Source organism: Vigna umbellata, chromosome 3 (assembly GCF_029865625.1).
Source record: "Vigna umbellata cultivar VRB3 chromosome 3, Vumbellata_1.0, whole genome shotgun sequence".
NCBI classification, from domain to species: domain Eukaryota; kingdom Viridiplantae; phylum Streptophyta; class Magnoliopsida; order Fabales; family Fabaceae; genus Vigna; species Vigna umbellata.
In genome coordinates this window covers 42,946,159-42,963,887 of record NC_142167.1, presented here as the reverse complement: position 1 = coordinate 42,963,887, position 17,729 = coordinate 42,946,159, and the positions used below count along the sequence as shown (strand labels likewise).

Below are 17,729 nucleotides of genomic sequence, written 5' to 3'. Positions count from 1 at the left end.
GACACACCATTCATGTGAAGTATTCTCCTAAGTTAGTCAATTCTAGAAAATTACACTCTCACTAACATAGTAATAAACATCTATCTCACAGGTCGAATATCCAAACTAACCCAATTGCTGGTGTTTACACCACCAGACCAACAGCTTCCTTATAACAACACTTAAAACGATGCTCATCAAGGCAGTTCAGACAATAAGTAAGTGTGGGTGATGAATGTACCTAAGCGTGCTGTTCCAGCGCCCGTTAAAGCATAGACGCGTCCAACTGCTTGTGCTCGGCCACCTCTTCCTGGTTGACCTCTTCCAGCATTTGGTGGCCTCATCACCGCTCGTCCTCCCATATTACACTCGCTCTCCAGATGTCCGCTCCTCCTAAAACGAGTGCAAAACCTTCCTCCCAACAACTAAGGACATGATGATCGGTAGTGTGGTCCTCCACACTGAAAACACGTCACTGCCCCTTGTTGTCCAGACCGACTGACAGCAACCAGAGATTGTGACTGAGACCCACTAGAAGTAGATGGTGGTGTAGGACGAGCGTAAGGACTTCTGCTCAAATTCGTATTGCTCTTGGACGAGACCGGTCCCCTAGCCGTCTGTTGTTGCTTCTTTTGCTGTTCCACTTCTTCAACGTTCTTCTCCAATACTTTGGCTCTCTCCACCATTGTTGGAAAAGACTTAATACAAAGTCTTGAAATCAGTACTTTGAGATCGCTCCTCAATCCATTCTCAAACTTCCTACACTGCCACTCTTCACTAGTAGCCATGGTGTTGAATTGTACTAAATGCTTGAATTTGTTTGTGTACTCAGAAACGGACATCCCACCTTACACTAATTGAGGAAACTCTACTTCCTTGGCAAAACGAACGCTATCTGGGAAGTATTCTTCATAAAACTTGCTCCTGAATACTTCCCATGAAATGGGACTTTGAGCGTCCGTTAATATCATCTTCATGCTCGTCCACCAATGACTGGCCTCTCCAGTCAGTAGATACTCAGTGAATGCCAAGAGATTGTCGTCCGGACACCTCTTGGCATTGTAGATCCGCTCCATATCTCGCAGCCACTGATCGGCCTCATCAGGAAGACACTTTCCATTGAATTTGGCAAGGTGATGTTGTAGGAAACTCTCTAAGCTCCACTCGGCCGGATGGTTAGCAGCGGAAGTGGACGCTCCGGGTGTGCTCCTTGTAGTCGCGATAATCTCCATTAGCTGTTGTTGGGTCGCTTCAGAGTTTGCACGAGCGGCTTCCAAACTCTGTAAAGCAGCCTCGTTTTGCTGCATCAAGACAGCGTTCTGCTGTTGTAGCCTTTCTATCACTGATTCCAACAACCTGGTGTTGTCGGACACATCACGTTCGGTGGGTTGTGGTGGACGAGGAGGTCTTGGTGCCATTTGTTCTCTGAGAAGCAGAGAAAACGAACGTCAGTTAAGTTCAAAGAGTTTGAATCACTCATCAAACGAACGTTGAGCACACAACACAAGCATAGTATGCTCATAACCTACAGTGTTCCTTAAGCAACAAAACTGCTCTGATACCACTAATGTAACATCCCAAAAATACAGTAAAAACCATATAATAGAATTAATTACATTTAATAATAAACCAGTTCAGTTTTATACTAAACAAACTAACAATCTTTGGCCAAACGGCCTACATAGGGTTACCAGAAGTAAACTGTACAAGATTTAGAGAAACATGACCGAACGGCTTACAAAAGTCAAATTACCGATCGGTCAAATAACAAAAAGGGAAAGGAAGTGACCAAACGGTCACTTCATGCTAAACTACTAACTACAGACCGAACGTCCTACGGTTCGGCCTTTACTTCAACGTCTACGAGGTTCGCATCTTCCAAATTTTCTTCTTCCAGCGCCTCTTCAAGTAGCGCGCTTCCATCTGCTCACATTCACACGGATGATCATTGCAAAGACAAGACGGACGTACAACAAGACAACACAAGGAAACACAGGGTAAGCTTATGTAATTTAATTCAAGAGATAACATACGTTTTCATATACAAGCATATTCAAATACATTCAAATAAACAATTCAATCAAACCCTGATACTAGACCGACTGTCCGGACTGTATGAATCTGTGTAGTTACAGGCGTTCGTGCACCCGGGTGATGTAGTAACTGGAATACTCTCATCAGCTGCCACCCGAGGTTAGTCCTATTCATCCAAAGTATCCCTAAGGACGGGACCTCCTGTCGTTTCCACACATGACCTACCCTCCTCTACGTGAGGACGAGTACCCACGAAACATCAGGATGAACAGCCAGCACTAGCATGCCCACAGTCATACTTTACCAATTCCAATATTCATACATGAGTCGTTCCTCCCCGGAACGCTCGTTCAACTTCACATCATTTCATTCATATCACATTCTCTTCTTATTTCATTCATAATCATTCCCAATTCCATCTTTCATTATCACCTTTCTCAAATTCATCTTTCATTGCCAATAAGTTAAATTTCATCTTTGTTCAAAGGTTTATAAAGACACCAGACACCGAACGTTCTATCCTCCCTCAGAACGAGGACGAACGTTTGAGACGAAACAGATAGGTCTCCAGTTCCAAAATAGAATAAGACCGAGAGGTTTACTGTCGGTTTGAGAGAGAAACCGAGCGTAATAGATATAGCAAGGAACGAATGAACCGAACGTTCATTACAAAGTGAATCAATTATATGAACTGACTCTTGATGACTCTGACCGAACGCTGAAAAGATCTCGCCAAAGGCTACGACTCTATGCTGGAACCAATCGATACAGACACTTCAAGATATTCCAATAATAATGCTTAGAAGCATTCATATGAAGAAATCGAACGTTTATGAATGATTAGCTTATTTGAATTTACCTCAAGAAATCCGAATGTCAGTCAATGACCGAGCACGGTAGAGAAGAAAATTCTATTGAAGTTAGACGAGAATGAGCGCTTGGTGTAAGACCGAGCACTACTTAGTACGAGCGCTAGGTGTAAGACCGAGCACTACTAAACTTATAATAAAAAGCTTGATAAATATAATAAGATACTATCAAAGTAGTGTTTACGAACAATGGAAATATACCATTATATATATATATATATATATATATATAAATTGAGTTTATCACAGGATACTTAGATACAACTGTGCTTGGCCGAACGCTCAAGCATAGTATTATCACCCGAGGACGCCCGTCCTCAACTAGGATTCTCTCCAAATGAAAGAATCCCGTTTCAACTAGGTTCACCAGGAAAACCGAACGGTCAATGATCGTTCAGTAACGAACGTACACTTTTATATGGGAAATTTCATACCAGACTCATTTATTTTCAAACTCATTTCTTAACATATAGTTTCATAACTTTATACATTTATGTCATAATCAACTTTCATACTTCATACAATCCATATCATATAAGTTTCATATTTTTCATACATCCGACAAGGCAACCATCATATATCATATAGTCAAATATCACCATAATCATATTTCACTTTAATTTAGTAACTCAACGAACGTTCATTCAATCCAATCACCTCAGTCTTCATGCATCAAAATCATTCAATCAACCAAACGAACGTTCAAACATTTCAACAGCATACAAATTAAATTAAATAAGCTTCCCTTACCTGGATATGTGATTGAACGGTCTAAAAGTGGGTTTTTGGTTCGTCCAACTACAACTTCTACCCTTAACGATCAACAATTCTCCAAACTAAACCGAACAACATAAAGAACCAAAAATAACTTAGACTATATCCCTGTATGCAACCAGAACTTGGTTTGCATGTAACAAAAGAACGAACGACTAAGGGGAGAAAACTTACCAGCTCAAACTTGAAACTTGTTCGGTTCAAGATGAAGCTTGGGTCGCCGGGAACACTTCTACGGTTTCTGAATGATGATCGGAGAAGAGGAAAGGTTAGTTTTCTTAGAGAGAAGATAGGATTTCTAGTGAGAAGGAGGAGAAAATGAAAGATCAGATTGTTTTGGAAGACTAAAGGTGCATGCAGAGAGAGTGGGAAGAAGGTTTCAGAAAATCATTTTTCTTCTCACGTAAAACGAGTGTCCGCTCTCTTGCTGACACCTGCATTCCACTATCTGATTTCAGATCCTCGTTTCTTGACACCTGGCTTCAGCGCAGAGGGGTTTGGGTGCGTTTTAAATGACTGACAAGGGGTTTCAGTTTGCATTTTCCGAGGTCTGACATAAGGGTTTTGGGTGCATATTTACGAGGTCTGACATTTTGTGTTACTAAATAATTAATTATGATATGTATTTGTATAATGAAAATATTAAGAAAGTAAATAAAAAAAATTAATGAGTACTAATTTTATTTTAATTTTCTAAAGTTTTTATGTGTTTTGGCTTTTCATGTTTATGATAAGAAAGGAAACATAGTTTAGTACTTAGTTTTGGATGTATTTAACATTTGTGTTTCCTCTTTTTTTTGCATGATTTGAGGTTGTGAACGTGACAGTAGTTGACAAAAGGTGTTGCAAGATTTTCCATGATTTGTTTTGTTTTGTTGTGCTTGGTTTTGGAGAGGTTGTAGAGTTAAGTAAAAGAAACCTATGGTTAAGTTTTAGGGGCATATTAAAAACGTGAGTTGTGACTTAGATAAGAACCCTACCATTTTTCTTATATAAACTCTAGTCTATGTGAGAGAGTGGAGGAATATACAGATACTATGCTAAATCATAGGTTGGGAGTGTAGTTTTGAATTGTGGGAAGCACTGTTGCTACGCAAGGAAAGGAAGCCATCTTTGGTCTTTGCTTTGAACCTCAAGGGGTTGTGGAAACTCACTGGAACTAGAGGTAAGGGGTTTAACTTGGGATATAACATATTGTATGACGGGTAGAAGGTAAGGGGAGCTAGATCCTTTCTCTGGATTGTATGAACCATGTATGTGTGTACTGAAATCTATAATATACTGCCGTTGATGAACAAATTTCGTATTTAGAGTGACTTTGTTGTGTATGAATCTGTATGAGTGGTTGTAAAATTGTGTTGTTGAAGAAGATCTGAGAAAAAGGGATGAAAAAAAATGGGGTTTCTGGGTTTCTGGAAAATCTGGTGCGATTCTGCAGAATTCTGCAGAACGCGCGTTCGGCCAAATGGCTCGACCAATTAGTATTCGGCCAAAATACTATGAGCGTTCGGTTTCATTTTCCGATGTATCCAGCGTTAGCGTTCGTCCTTGGGTGAAAGTAGTAACATATTAGACGCTCATCCCAACAGTGCTCGACAACAGTGGTCGGCCAAATAACCATTCGGTCTTGTATCCTCCAGTAATGAGCGTTATCGTTCGTTCTGGGCTTGTTTTGGTGAGCGTTCGGCGATCGTTCTTCATGTATGGGTGACTGTAGTGTTCGGCTGAATTTAGTATTATCAGGCTTGAATCCTGAGCGTTCGGTTTTGATGTTTTAGTAATTTAAGCGTTTGATCTATATTTGATATTCTTAGGTTTGAATCTGGAACGTTCGGTTTTGGGTGTATTAGTGAGCATAAGCGTTCGTTCTTAACTTGGTATTCTCGGATAGCAATCTTCAGCGTTCGGTCTTAATTTGATAGTCTTAAGTTTGGATCTTGAGCGTTCGGTATTATTATGTGAGTAGTGATTGTGAGCGTTCGACCTTAATTTGATATTCTTATGTTTAAGATCTTGAACGTTCGTTTTGGTGAATTAGTTATTGTAGCGTTCGGTCTAAAATCTGATGTTCTTATGTTCAAATCATGAACGTTCGATTTTGGTGAATTGTGGATTTTAGCGTTCGGTCTTAATTTAAATTCTTAGGTTTAAATATCGAATTCGATTTTGTGTATTGTTGATTTTGAGCGTTCGGTCTTAAATTGGATTCTTAGGTGTGAATCTCGAGCGTTCGGTTTGATGTATTAGTTATTGGAGTCGTTCGTCCTTAATTTGGATTCTTAGGGTTGGATCATAAGCGTTCGGTTTTTGATCATAAGCGTTCGGCCTGATTACGCTTGATCTTATAGCGTCCGTCCAAGTAGCATTCGGTTAATAGTGTTCGACCAAATAGCGTTCGTTGAATAGTGTTCGTCCAAATAGCGTTTGGTGAATAGTTCCCGTCCAAATAGCGTTCGGTGAATATGTATGAATCCGTAATTTCTTTGGTAGTATTTTAAAACAATTATTGAGAATATTGGTTATTTTCTTGATCTAATATTGGTTTATTTATACATGTTATTGAGAATATGTATGAATCTGTGATTGAGCACGTTTATTTTTGTTTGATGTTGGTACATACACATTGTTTTTTACTTGTAACTTCGTCTGTCTTATGAGCATTTTAATATTATAATAAATGCGAGTCTCGCGTGAGACTGAGATTCGAGTGTCACCTTCTTCTGCGCGAGGAGGTGAATGTCTCGCCCATTGACTTCGGCTCGTGTTGAGTTTAGTGCATCGTTATGCGTAGTATCGATGTTTTTACTCGTTAGTCCTTGAGGAGTCGGGGAGATAGGTCTAAAGTCGCGATGGAAGACGACTCGAGTCGCCTGTTATTGAGAACAAGTTATGACGACGAATTACAAGGAAACAACATTAGTTTATGAAAGACTAGTCTACAATGTCATGTGTGTCGATTTATATTAAGTCCTGGAAATTGTTATAATTTATATGTAATGGGTTTATGATGTGATACTTCTGGTTACTCACCCTTGCATGTTGTGGTTGTGGTTTCCACCTGCGATGATCGTACTTGTACGGGAGTAGATGGTATTGCATATAAAGCTGGATTGGAATAGCTCTTCGAGAGAGACGGGAAATAAAACTTGTTGGGATTTTTATAATGTTTTCTTATTTATGTTTGTTTGATTTTGTTATTTTAAGGAAACAATTAAGATTTGGTTTGTTGTAATGTATGAACTTATGATGTGTGTATGGGTTGTTTATGTGATGTATTGTTTTTTAAAAAAAAAAACACTTTCATAAGATTCATGCTTCAAGATTATTATTATTATTATTAATATATCCTATAAGGGGTGTTACAGTGAGAGCGAGAAGAGAGAGAGGGAGAGGGAGAGAGAGGGAGAGGGAGAGGGAGAGGGAGAGAGAAGAGAGAGAGAGGGAGAGAGAAGAGAGGGAGAGAAAGTAAGAAGAGAGAGAAAGGGAGAGGGAAAGAGAGATAGAGATAAAGATAGAGAGAGGGAGAGGGAGAGGGAGAGGGACAAAGAGAGGGAGAGGGAGAGAGGAAGAGGGAGAGAGCGGGAGAGAGAGCGGGAGGGAGAGAAACCTAGTTCGGTAGAATCATTAGCCTAAAGGCACTAAGAAACCTAGTTCACAAAAATTGATACAATCAGGCAGTGCGCAGAAGGATTAAACTTTAATCATAAGATGGTGGAGACGAAAGGAGAGTTTGTGTTGAATGTAATTTGGAGAATCTGTGTCTGAATGAAAGAGAGTGAGTTGGTTGGTTACCTGAGACAAAAAGAAGCTCGTCGGAGGGTCCACATCATAAGAACAGAGCCTAGGAGAAAGCGAGAGAAATTATGTTTTGGTTTAATGTCTCCGTAGGTCCTTATTTTGGTCATGAATTTCAAATAGGTCCTCTTTCTTTTCGGCGTATCAATTGAGTCCTTGTTTTTGTAAAATTAAATCAATTACAGGCCTGTCGTTAAATTGGACAAACGGCCGTTACCGTATTAGTTACGTCGCATGGTCATTGCAGTTACTACGCAGACGTGGCATTTAAAAGCATTTTTGCATTAAATAAAGAAGAAGGAACAGAGGTATAATCACTTTTGGGTAAGGGCATACTAGGAAAATTGAAAAACTTTAAGGGCAACCACCTTTAATTGAGAAATGCAACTGAGATTGGGGAAACAAATTGGGGGTTCTTACTAGTAGGGTTCGCGTGAGGGAAAAAATCCCATTCTTTCTTTGATTCGAAGCGCCAGTGTTCGTGGGTGAAGATTATGTAGTTGGAAGTGGGAGGGTGCGCGTTCTTTCTTCGATTCGAAGTGATGAATAATGAAGTGCAGAAGTCCCATTCTTGTTCATCTTCGACATGCAATGGGTGGCGGAATCAAAACTCTGATTTCGTTTTTCGTGGTGGTGGAGTATCTACGATTGATGGTGTATCACCCCTTTGCCTGTGTGGAGAGAAAACAGTGGTAAGAACAGCTAGAACTGCTAAGAACAGAGGGAAGCAATTCTGGAGCTGGTCATCCTCCGTCGTCTACCGCTCGTCCAACTACCTCCCTGCTCACGACCGTTCGGTCTGGTCGTCCACCCTCCTCTATCGCTCGTCCAACTACCTCCCTGTTCTCGACCGTTCGGTCTGGTCGTCCTCCCTCTACCGTTCGGTCACATAGCTCCCCACCTTCTACCGTTCGGTCTAGTCGTCCTCCCTCGTCTACCGCTCGTCCAACTACCTCCCTGCTCACGACCGTTGGGTTGGTCGTCCACCCTCCTCAATAGGACATCTGACGCACACCATAGACGTCCTAACCTCACCAGCCGCTGGGGTTGACACCACCAGGTCGAACTGCATCTCCCTCTCAGTTATTCCCAATTTTTCAACACACGCCTTCGAGATGAAGGAGTGGGTCGCCCCCGAATCATACAGTACACAGCAAGATATTCCATATACTAAGCAGGTGCTGGTGATGAGTGTACCTGAGTTTGCTGCCTCCGCACCCGTTATAGCATACACACGTCCAACTGCTTGTGCTCTGCCACCACCTCTCGGTTGATTCCTTCCAGCGTTTGGTGGCCTCATCACTGCTCGTCCTCCCATATTGCACTCACTCTCCAAATGACCACTTCTTCTACATCGAGTGCAATACTTGACACCCACCAACTGAGGGCATGAGGAACGGTAGTGTGGTCCTCCACACTGGAAACAAGTTACGTTTCCTTGTTGCCCAGATTGTCCGACAGCAACCACTATGAGACTGAGCTGGACGAACGTAAGGAGACCTTCTCACGTTCGAATTATTTCTTGACAGGATTGGTCCTTTACCCACTTGTTGCTTCTTCTGTTGCTCTACCTCTGCCATATTTTTCTCCAGTACTTTGGCTCTCTCCACCATGGCAGGAAAAGACCGAATACACAAGCTGGATATCAACACCTTCAAATCACTCCTCAGCCCGTTCTCAAATTTCCTACACTGTCATTCTTCACTGGTCGCCATGGTGTTGAAACGAACCAAATGCTTGAACTTATTTGTATACTCAGATACAGACATCCCACCTTGTACCAGTTACAGAAACTCCACTTCCTTAGCAAAACGAACGCTGTCTGGAAAGTATTCTTCATAAAATTTGCTTCTGAATACTTCCCATGTGATGGGACTGTGAGTGTCCGCCAAGATAGCTCTCATGCTCGTCCACCAGTGGCTTGCTTCATCGGTTAGTAGATACTCTATGAATGCCAAGCGATTTTCGTCCGGGCACCTCTTGGCATTATAAATTCTCTCCATGTTACGCAGCCACTGATCTGCCTCATCAGGGAGGCAATTCCCACTGAATTTGGCTGGGTGGTGTTGAAGGAAGCTTTCCAAGCTCCACTCCGCCTGGTGAGTAGCATTGGAAGAGGACGCTCCCGATGTATTCCTAGTAGCGGCAATAATCTCCATCAACTGCCTCTGTGTAGCTTCAGAGTTGGCGCGAGCGGCCTCCAAACTATGTAAAGCAGCAGTGTTCTGCTCCATCAAGGTAACGTTCTGCTGCTGCAACCTCTCTATTACCGATTCCAACAACCTGGTGTTGTCGGACGCATCACGCTCGGTGGGTTGAGGTGGAGGAGGGGGTCTCGGTGCCATCAGTTCTCTGAGAAGCAGAGAAAACAATTGTTAGTAAAATCTAAAGAGTTTAAGAGTAACTCATTAAATGAACGTTGAGCACACAACAAAAACACAGTGCACTCATAACCTACAGTGTCCTTAAAAGAACAAAACTGCTCTGATACCACTAATGTAACATCCCAAAATACAGTAATAACCATATAATAGAATTAATTACATTTCATAATTAAATAGTGCAGTCTTACACTAAAATTAACGTTCAAAAGCTGAACGACTTTAAGTACAGAGGTAAATTACAATATTACAGAAATAAGGAAGCGTTAGGATCGAACGGTTTACAAAAGAAATATCGAACGATCACTACAAAACACTGATGTCAAATAAAGCTGGACGACTTAAGGTTCTGCCTTAACTTCAACGTCCATCAAATTCTCCTCTTCGATCACGTCTTCTAACAATGCCTCGCCTTCTGCTCACATCCACATGGATGATCATTGCAATGACAGGACGGACGTACAAGGACGAGACAACCCAAGGAAAAACACAGGGTAAGCTTATATAATTTAATTCATGCATCAAGATATATTCTAAACAATCCAACACACAATAGAAATTCAACATACTCGTCATACAAAGCCTATCACTAGACTGACCGTCCGGACCGTATGACATCTGTGTAGCTACGACGTTCATGCACCCGGGTGGTGTAGTAACTGGGATACACTCAACAGCTGCCACCCAAGGTTAGCCCTATCTGTCCAAAGTACCCCTAAGGACTAGGACCTCCTGTCGTTCCCACACATGACCTACCCTCCTCTACATGAGGACGAGTATTCACGGAACATCAAGATGAATCGACAGCTTAGCGTTACCACAGTCATACTTTACCAATTTAAATTCTTCACTCAAGAGTCGTTCCTCCCCGGAACGCTCGTTCATATTCCACATCATATTATACATCTCATATACTACTCATCTATTATTATCCATCATTCTAACTTCATCTTTATCACCAATTTTACTAACCATAAAAACCGAACGTTCAGTCCTCACTCAGAATGAGGACGAACACTAGGAACGAGACCAAGAAGTGGCCTGTTCCAGATTAGAATAAAACCGAGAGAGTTACTAACATATTTAGGAATAAACCGAGCACAACCATATCCTATATGACGGACGTTATTTACAACGTGAATCAGTTGAATGAACTGACTCTTGTGAGTTCAAAACCCGTATTCAAACAAGAAATCAAGTACAGAGGCTCTAAGCCGGATCCCATGAAAATAGATACGTCAAAACTTTAAGTAACCATATTTAGATTCATTCATATACAGGAACCGAATGCCAGTCAATGACCGAACACGGTAAAGGAAATTCTACTGAATTTGAACGAACGCTATTTTATCAAGATTGGTTCACTATGAACGAATACAAGCACTCGGTATAAGACCAGCACTGCTAAACTTAAAATAAAAGATTAATAAAGAGGATATTGTCGGAATTGTGTCTAAGAATAACTACCATATACAATTACATATATATATACCAGATCTATGTTTATCACTAAAAGCTCAGATGCAACTACGCTTGGCCGAACGCTCAAGCACAGCATTACTACAAGAAAGCGCTCGTTCTCAACTAGAATTCTTTCCAAATGAAAGAATTCCATGTCAAACCAGTTTACTAGAAACACCGAACGGTCAAAGACCGTTCAATGACGGACGTACATGATCATAGAAAATTTCAGATTCATGACTCATTTATCTTCAACTCATTTCTCATTAGATAATTCCATAACTTTATAAAATCCATATCATAATCAATTTGCATACTTCTTACACTCCATATCATACTAATAAATCATATTCCACATAAACAATCATATCAATATTCATACAATCCAAACATATCAACCATCATGCATAATATTCATTCAGTCAAAGAACGGACGTTCATACAGTGCAACAACATATAAATTAAATAAGCTTCCCTTACCTGGATCAGTGAGTAAAACGTCCTAAACGTAGGATTTTGGGTTCGCCCGTCTACAGTTTTCTACCCTCAAAGACCACTCGACTCTTTCAAACTAAAACAGGTTACAGAACCAAGATTGATTCAGACAGGGGAAAAACATGCAACCAGGGCTTGGTTTGCATGCTCATAAGAACGAACAGCTAAGGACGAGAAACTTACCAGTTTTAGATTCTGGAGCTGTTCGGTTCAGAATGAAGCTCACGACACTGGGAACGCTTCTACGGTTTTTGAATGTTGATCGGAGAAGATGAAAATGAGTTATAGTAGAGAGAAGGGTAAGGTTTTCTAGAGAGAAGAAGGAGAATAAAAGATCAGGTTTTCTGGAGGAAGAAGGGTGCATGTAGAGAGAGTGGGAAGAAGGTTTCAGAAAATCATTTTTCTTCCCAAGTAAAACGAGCGTACACTCTCCTGCGGACACCTGTCTTCCACTACTGATTTTCGAACCTTCTATTCTTGACACCTGGCATCAGTGTGCAGAGTTTTGGGTGTGTTTTAAATGAATCTGAACAGGGTTTTGGGCGCATTAAATGAGATTAAACAGGTGGGGTTTGGGTTAAATTTCCGAGGTCTGACACTAAACAATTTTTTCAAATTAAAGTCATTATTATTGGCTTAAACAATGTTAAATTAAATAAATTTTAAAATAAAACACATTGGATAAACTGTTCTAAATAAAATCAAGTTAATAATTAATAATAAGTTAGTCTCGACTTAATGAATACTAGTTAAAATTAACCTTCAAAAGTTAATACTATTTCATTAGAGTTGATTTTTATAATTCACTGCACTGCAAATTTGATACTATCATAATTAATTAGTGTCAATTTGTTATCATTGTCTTTATCCAATGTTAAATATCTAGTTTTTTTAGAGTAATGGAATTAAGGAAAAAAAATTTGTCTGTAAATGGCAAGAACAATATTTTACTTGTGAAATTAGATTATTATTAAGTGCGATTTGTGTGACATCCCAATTATATACATACATATATAATAAAGACGTCATCATATAATAAAGACGTCATCATGCATAATATAGAAAAACAGTTAAAAGTAATTAAGAATTTCAGTCATCCTTAGAATAGTGCGAAATTGCCAACTAGAGCATTAGAATTTCTCCCTGAAAATTACGGAGAATTTAAAACTTTAAATACACAAAAGTTATCTAAGCTGCAGTACTGCCTCTCCATCAAGAGTTGTTCCCAAATTATCTCCCCGCCATCGGCTCCCATCGAAGTGGATGATCATCGCCAAAGAAACATACACAAGCAATACAAAAAAGCAAGGGTGAGCTAGGTATAAAAAGCATGTTATACAATCTCACACGACATGCAAAAGTCATCCAAACATGGTAAACTGACATCACAAGGCTTTGATTTAATACTGTTCGGTTAAGTGCTGATGTGGTATTGGTCGGTCATGTGTTAAGTTGTGATCATTCGGCCAGGATTCTAGACGATCGTCCAGTACTTTAGGTGTTCGGCAAAGTGACCTAGGGGTTCGACCAAATCTCAAAACGTTCGTCCTAATGGTGTCCGGTTTAATAGTGTTTGATTTTGAGTGTTCGGTCTTGATATATTAGTGAGTATAAGCGTTCGTTCTTAACTTGGTATTCTTGGGTAGCAATCTTGAGCGTTCGGTTTTAAGTTGGTATTCTTAGGTTTGGATTTTGAGCGTTCGGCCTTGGTTTAATTGTGATTGTGAGCGTTCGGCCTTAAGTTGGTATTCTTATGTTTGGTTCTTGAGCGTTCGGCCTTGGTTTAATGGTGATTGTGAGCGTTCGACCTTAAGTTGGTATTCTTAGGTTTCAATCTTAAGCGTTCGGTCTTGGTTCATCAGTGATGGTTAGCGTTCGGTCTTGATGATGTTTATTCTCAGTTAGTGATCGTTCATAGGGAACGTTCGTTCTCGATGATGTTTATCCTCAGGAAGTACTCGTCAAAGGTAGTGTTCGGACTTTAAATTTGCTTGAGTTTTTTAGTTTTATATATATGTATATATATATATATATATACATATATATGTATATATACATATATATACATATATATATATATATATACATACATATATATATATACATACATATATATATATATACATATATATATATACATATATATATATACATATATATATATATATATATACATATATATATATATATATATATACATATATATATATTCAAAACCTTCTCTGACAGCAGCTTTGAGGTGCAGAACTGTCACAGCCAAGTACGTATGAGCAGTAATGTCTACCCAAGATTCCCATAGAGACATGACCCACAACTCTCACCGATTCCCATTATTGGTACTAGTTTTTTTTTTCCACTAAAGTTAGGTAGCTCCGTCAATGATTGGAGCAACAAGGAAGCTTCTATTTTATACTTTATAAACATATTATTCATTTTAAAACGGCCTTCCTGTTACATGAATAACTGGTTGACTTGCAGCAGCAGCATCTAAGGGTAGAGCTAGCTGCATTCTTTGGGGCTGTCGATAAGATATTGTAAACTTAGGGCCATATTATTGTATTGCACAAATTTGCTTCGTCACTTCATGCATCATCATAAGTAAAAATGCATCTGTTCCTAAGAAGTACATTTTTACTACATAAATCAACTATGACATGCTTGAGATATATACTGTCTATCTAAAAATTCTCAATTGTCTAGCTAACTGTTTTAAGATTAGCCAAAAAGGCAACCACCATTTTAATTTATCAGTATCTCTATTGCATGTAAAAGCCTTTTAAGGTCTTCTTGCTAATGCTAATCCTCTCCAAGTTTCAACATTCTCAATTGGGTCTTATGCCCAACCTCGTGACCAAAAACAAAAAGAATGGATGAATAGATTATTCTGTCTCTGCAATATTATGATTTGAGTATGAAATATGAGCTTAATGCAAAGACAGAAACATATACTTTAAACTTATTGAATTTGTTTGACAATGCAATAAACAACTCCATTGTTTGATTCACTTTCAATTGTCATCCAAAAAAAGTATAGAAGCAAGAAAATTTAGTCTGAGGTGAGCTGCAATTGCTATTCGTTTGCCAACTCTACCTCAAACATTAAAGAACAACAGGGACGGAAAAACTAAATGTTGAACACTCCCCGTAAACCAAGTTCATCATTATTGACTAAGGTGAAATCATTATGTAAAAAAAAATACCATCTTGGATTTGAGAAACTGGATTGGCTTTACTCAATCAACGAGCTGCGATGGAAGTGACAATTTGAGTAGCTTCTATATCTAATCCAGAAGAAGTCAAGGATCTCTCCAGTGTAGAGGTAGATGGTTGAGTGAGAAGGGAGAGACTAAGTACAATTTCTGCTATGGTTGGTCTGGACAAAGACTTGTCTGCAGTACAATTCACTGCTAAGGAGGCCAAGCTGAGAGCATAATCAATAGGATAATAATTATCTAACTTAGGATCCATCCATTTTCTGAGCCTCTCCTCTCTATTCTCTTCTTGATCAAAGATCTTCCAAATGTCCTTCCACAGCATAACCACCTCACCCTTATCTTTGGTTGTCATGGCTTTCTTGCCAGTAAGTAATTCTATCAGAACCACCCCAAAAGCAAATACATCTATTTTTGACATCATGGGGTTGGTAAAAGTTCTGGCCATGGAAAAATTTGCTATCTTGGCCTTGAAGTTAGAGTCAAGAAGGATATTACTGCTGGTGATGTCCCTGTGGACTATTCTTGGATAAGCATGTTCATGCATGTACTGCAGACCCATTGCAACATCCACTGCTATGCTTATCCTCTGGCACCATGTAAGCGTGGTCCTTGAGTTTGATGTCTCTGAACAAGACTTGGCGAAAAGCCAGTCATCAAGAGACCTATTTTCTGCATATTCATAAACCACAAAACAATTTCCATCATTGTCTGATGAGACACCCATTAGTTTCACCAGATTTCCATGACTCACCTTCTGCAGAATTTTCAGCTCCTCCGTGACATCTTCCTTGAATCTTTTTATTGCTAAAACCTTACCCTCTATGTTAGCCTTGTACACTGATTCGCCAATCTTGCACTGCTCACTGAGGTTCATGGTAGCTTCCAAGATTGCACCAGTTTCATACATGGTAGGCTTACTTACGTAGCATGAAACTCCAGAAAGTAGTTTATCTACAGTTTCAGCTGATGAGGCACTCCTATTCAAACTCTTCATTTTCAGAAAATATACATACACCAGTAATATTGCTGAAACCACAACCAGTAGTGTGCATCCCAGACTGATACCAATTATAACTGGAAGACCAATTCTGTGTTTTCTTCCATCTGAAGGAGATTGAATAAGATCTGGCAAGCGTGTAACTGGGATCAAAACCGGAAGGTTGTTTGCGGCAGTGAAGTTTTGACCATAGTTGTTTTCACTTAATATGTCCTCTGGTGATGCACCAAACTTGTTGCTTACGAGGGAAACATTGTCATTGGGCTGCCACACGTGAGTGATCAGGTACTTTATCCCTCTGTCAAGCTGGTTCTTTGGAGGACACTTGCAAAATAAAGGAATTACAACTTGGATGCCTACTGGCAAAGTATTTGGACTTAGAGTGGGGTTTAAATCCATCACTACATGCCAATTTGTGAGATTCTGGTATGAAGTGGTTGCAACAAAGTAGAAGCTATCGCCTGGGTTGATTTCATAGGAGATATTGGCGAAAGAGCGGTTTCCAGTGCAACCACAGGTTACTGGTATCAGCAAGACTTGGCCTGGAATCAACTTGTCTTCCTCATTCTCTATGTTGCGAGCTCTTGCAATTGACAAAGGACTCGTGTCAAATATATTAGATACGCTGGTCACACTCAAAAAATTTGGAGACTGGGTTATGTATGTCACATAGGTTTCACACGAAGGAGGTGAATCGGAAGGGCATGAAAAGTTTGTTCCATTGGTCTGTTGTGATTGAGCTGCAATACAAGTGAAAAACATGAGTACAACATAAAGAATCTGGGCACGGAGAGAAAGAGAAACAAACAAGGCAGCCATTGATGTGAAGTTGTGATCAAATGTAAGTTATGAGGCAGTCTACTATCAGTGGCAATCGGCGTTGTTGATATGAAGAGTTCTTTATCAATAAAAGTATCATTTGGTTTAATATAAATATATGGTCCTGTTTGTTTCATTAGCTTTAACCATATTTCCTTTTGGCTGTCCGAATCCTAGACACAGTGGACACGTCAATATTTATATTAGACAAATTGTATGCACTTCATGCGCATGATATATAAAAAATTGGTAATAGGGTACTCTGATGTCAAATCAAAGCTTTGGACGGCCAGTTAATGTTCCTACCAGTTCTATCTATGCACGATGTTAGCCAGCAAGCCGACACCAATACACCAACTAAACTTGCTGATATCTTGCGATATGGGTAGGTTTGCTCAGACTTACCAAGACCATTATTAGCGACTGTAATTTACACATGATTCAACATAGTAATAGAAGGAATATTGCATGTACAGGGGGCTGTAAGATTTAGCTGAAAATAGACTTCGAAATAACTAAAAAGCTTATCAAATGTTGTTATCAGATGAAATATCAAATGATACTATCAGATGTGAATTATTAAACGAAATTATAAAGTAAGTTTAAGGAAAGAAAAGTTCGGAAGAAGTTATAAGAACTGAAAACAACATCGGATAAAGCAAAAGGATAGAAACCAACAATTTCACACCAAAGGAACAAAACTGATTTCTTGTAGTTTAATAATGCAAAATTTACGATGAGTCATAAAGAGCTTGAAGGATCTCTAATGAAGATCCTTTTATAATAATTTACCATTTACAGTCTACTAAATTTTGCTCAAATAATAACCTCTTATAAAATCCAATCCATATATGTATAATTTTTATTTATGTTTCCTCTTTTTAAAATTTAAAAATTAATTTAATTAATA

General features: G+C 39.3%; 1 protein-coding gene across 1 annotated transcript; it reads right to left on the bottom strand.

Moving 5' to 3' along the window:
* Window positions 1-14,495: 14,495 nt before the first annotated feature.
* On the bottom strand, window positions 14,496-17,061 carry LOC148202550 (serine/threonine receptor-like kinase NFP). The gene has a single exon (XM_088110386.1). The coding sequence runs from the start codon at window positions 16,817-16,819 to the stop codon at window positions 15,026-15,028; it is 1,794 nt and encodes a 597-aa protein (XP_087966512.1). The 5' UTR covers window positions 16,820-17,061; the 3' UTR covers window positions 14,496-15,025.
* Window positions 17,062-17,729: the final 668 nt, after the last annotated feature.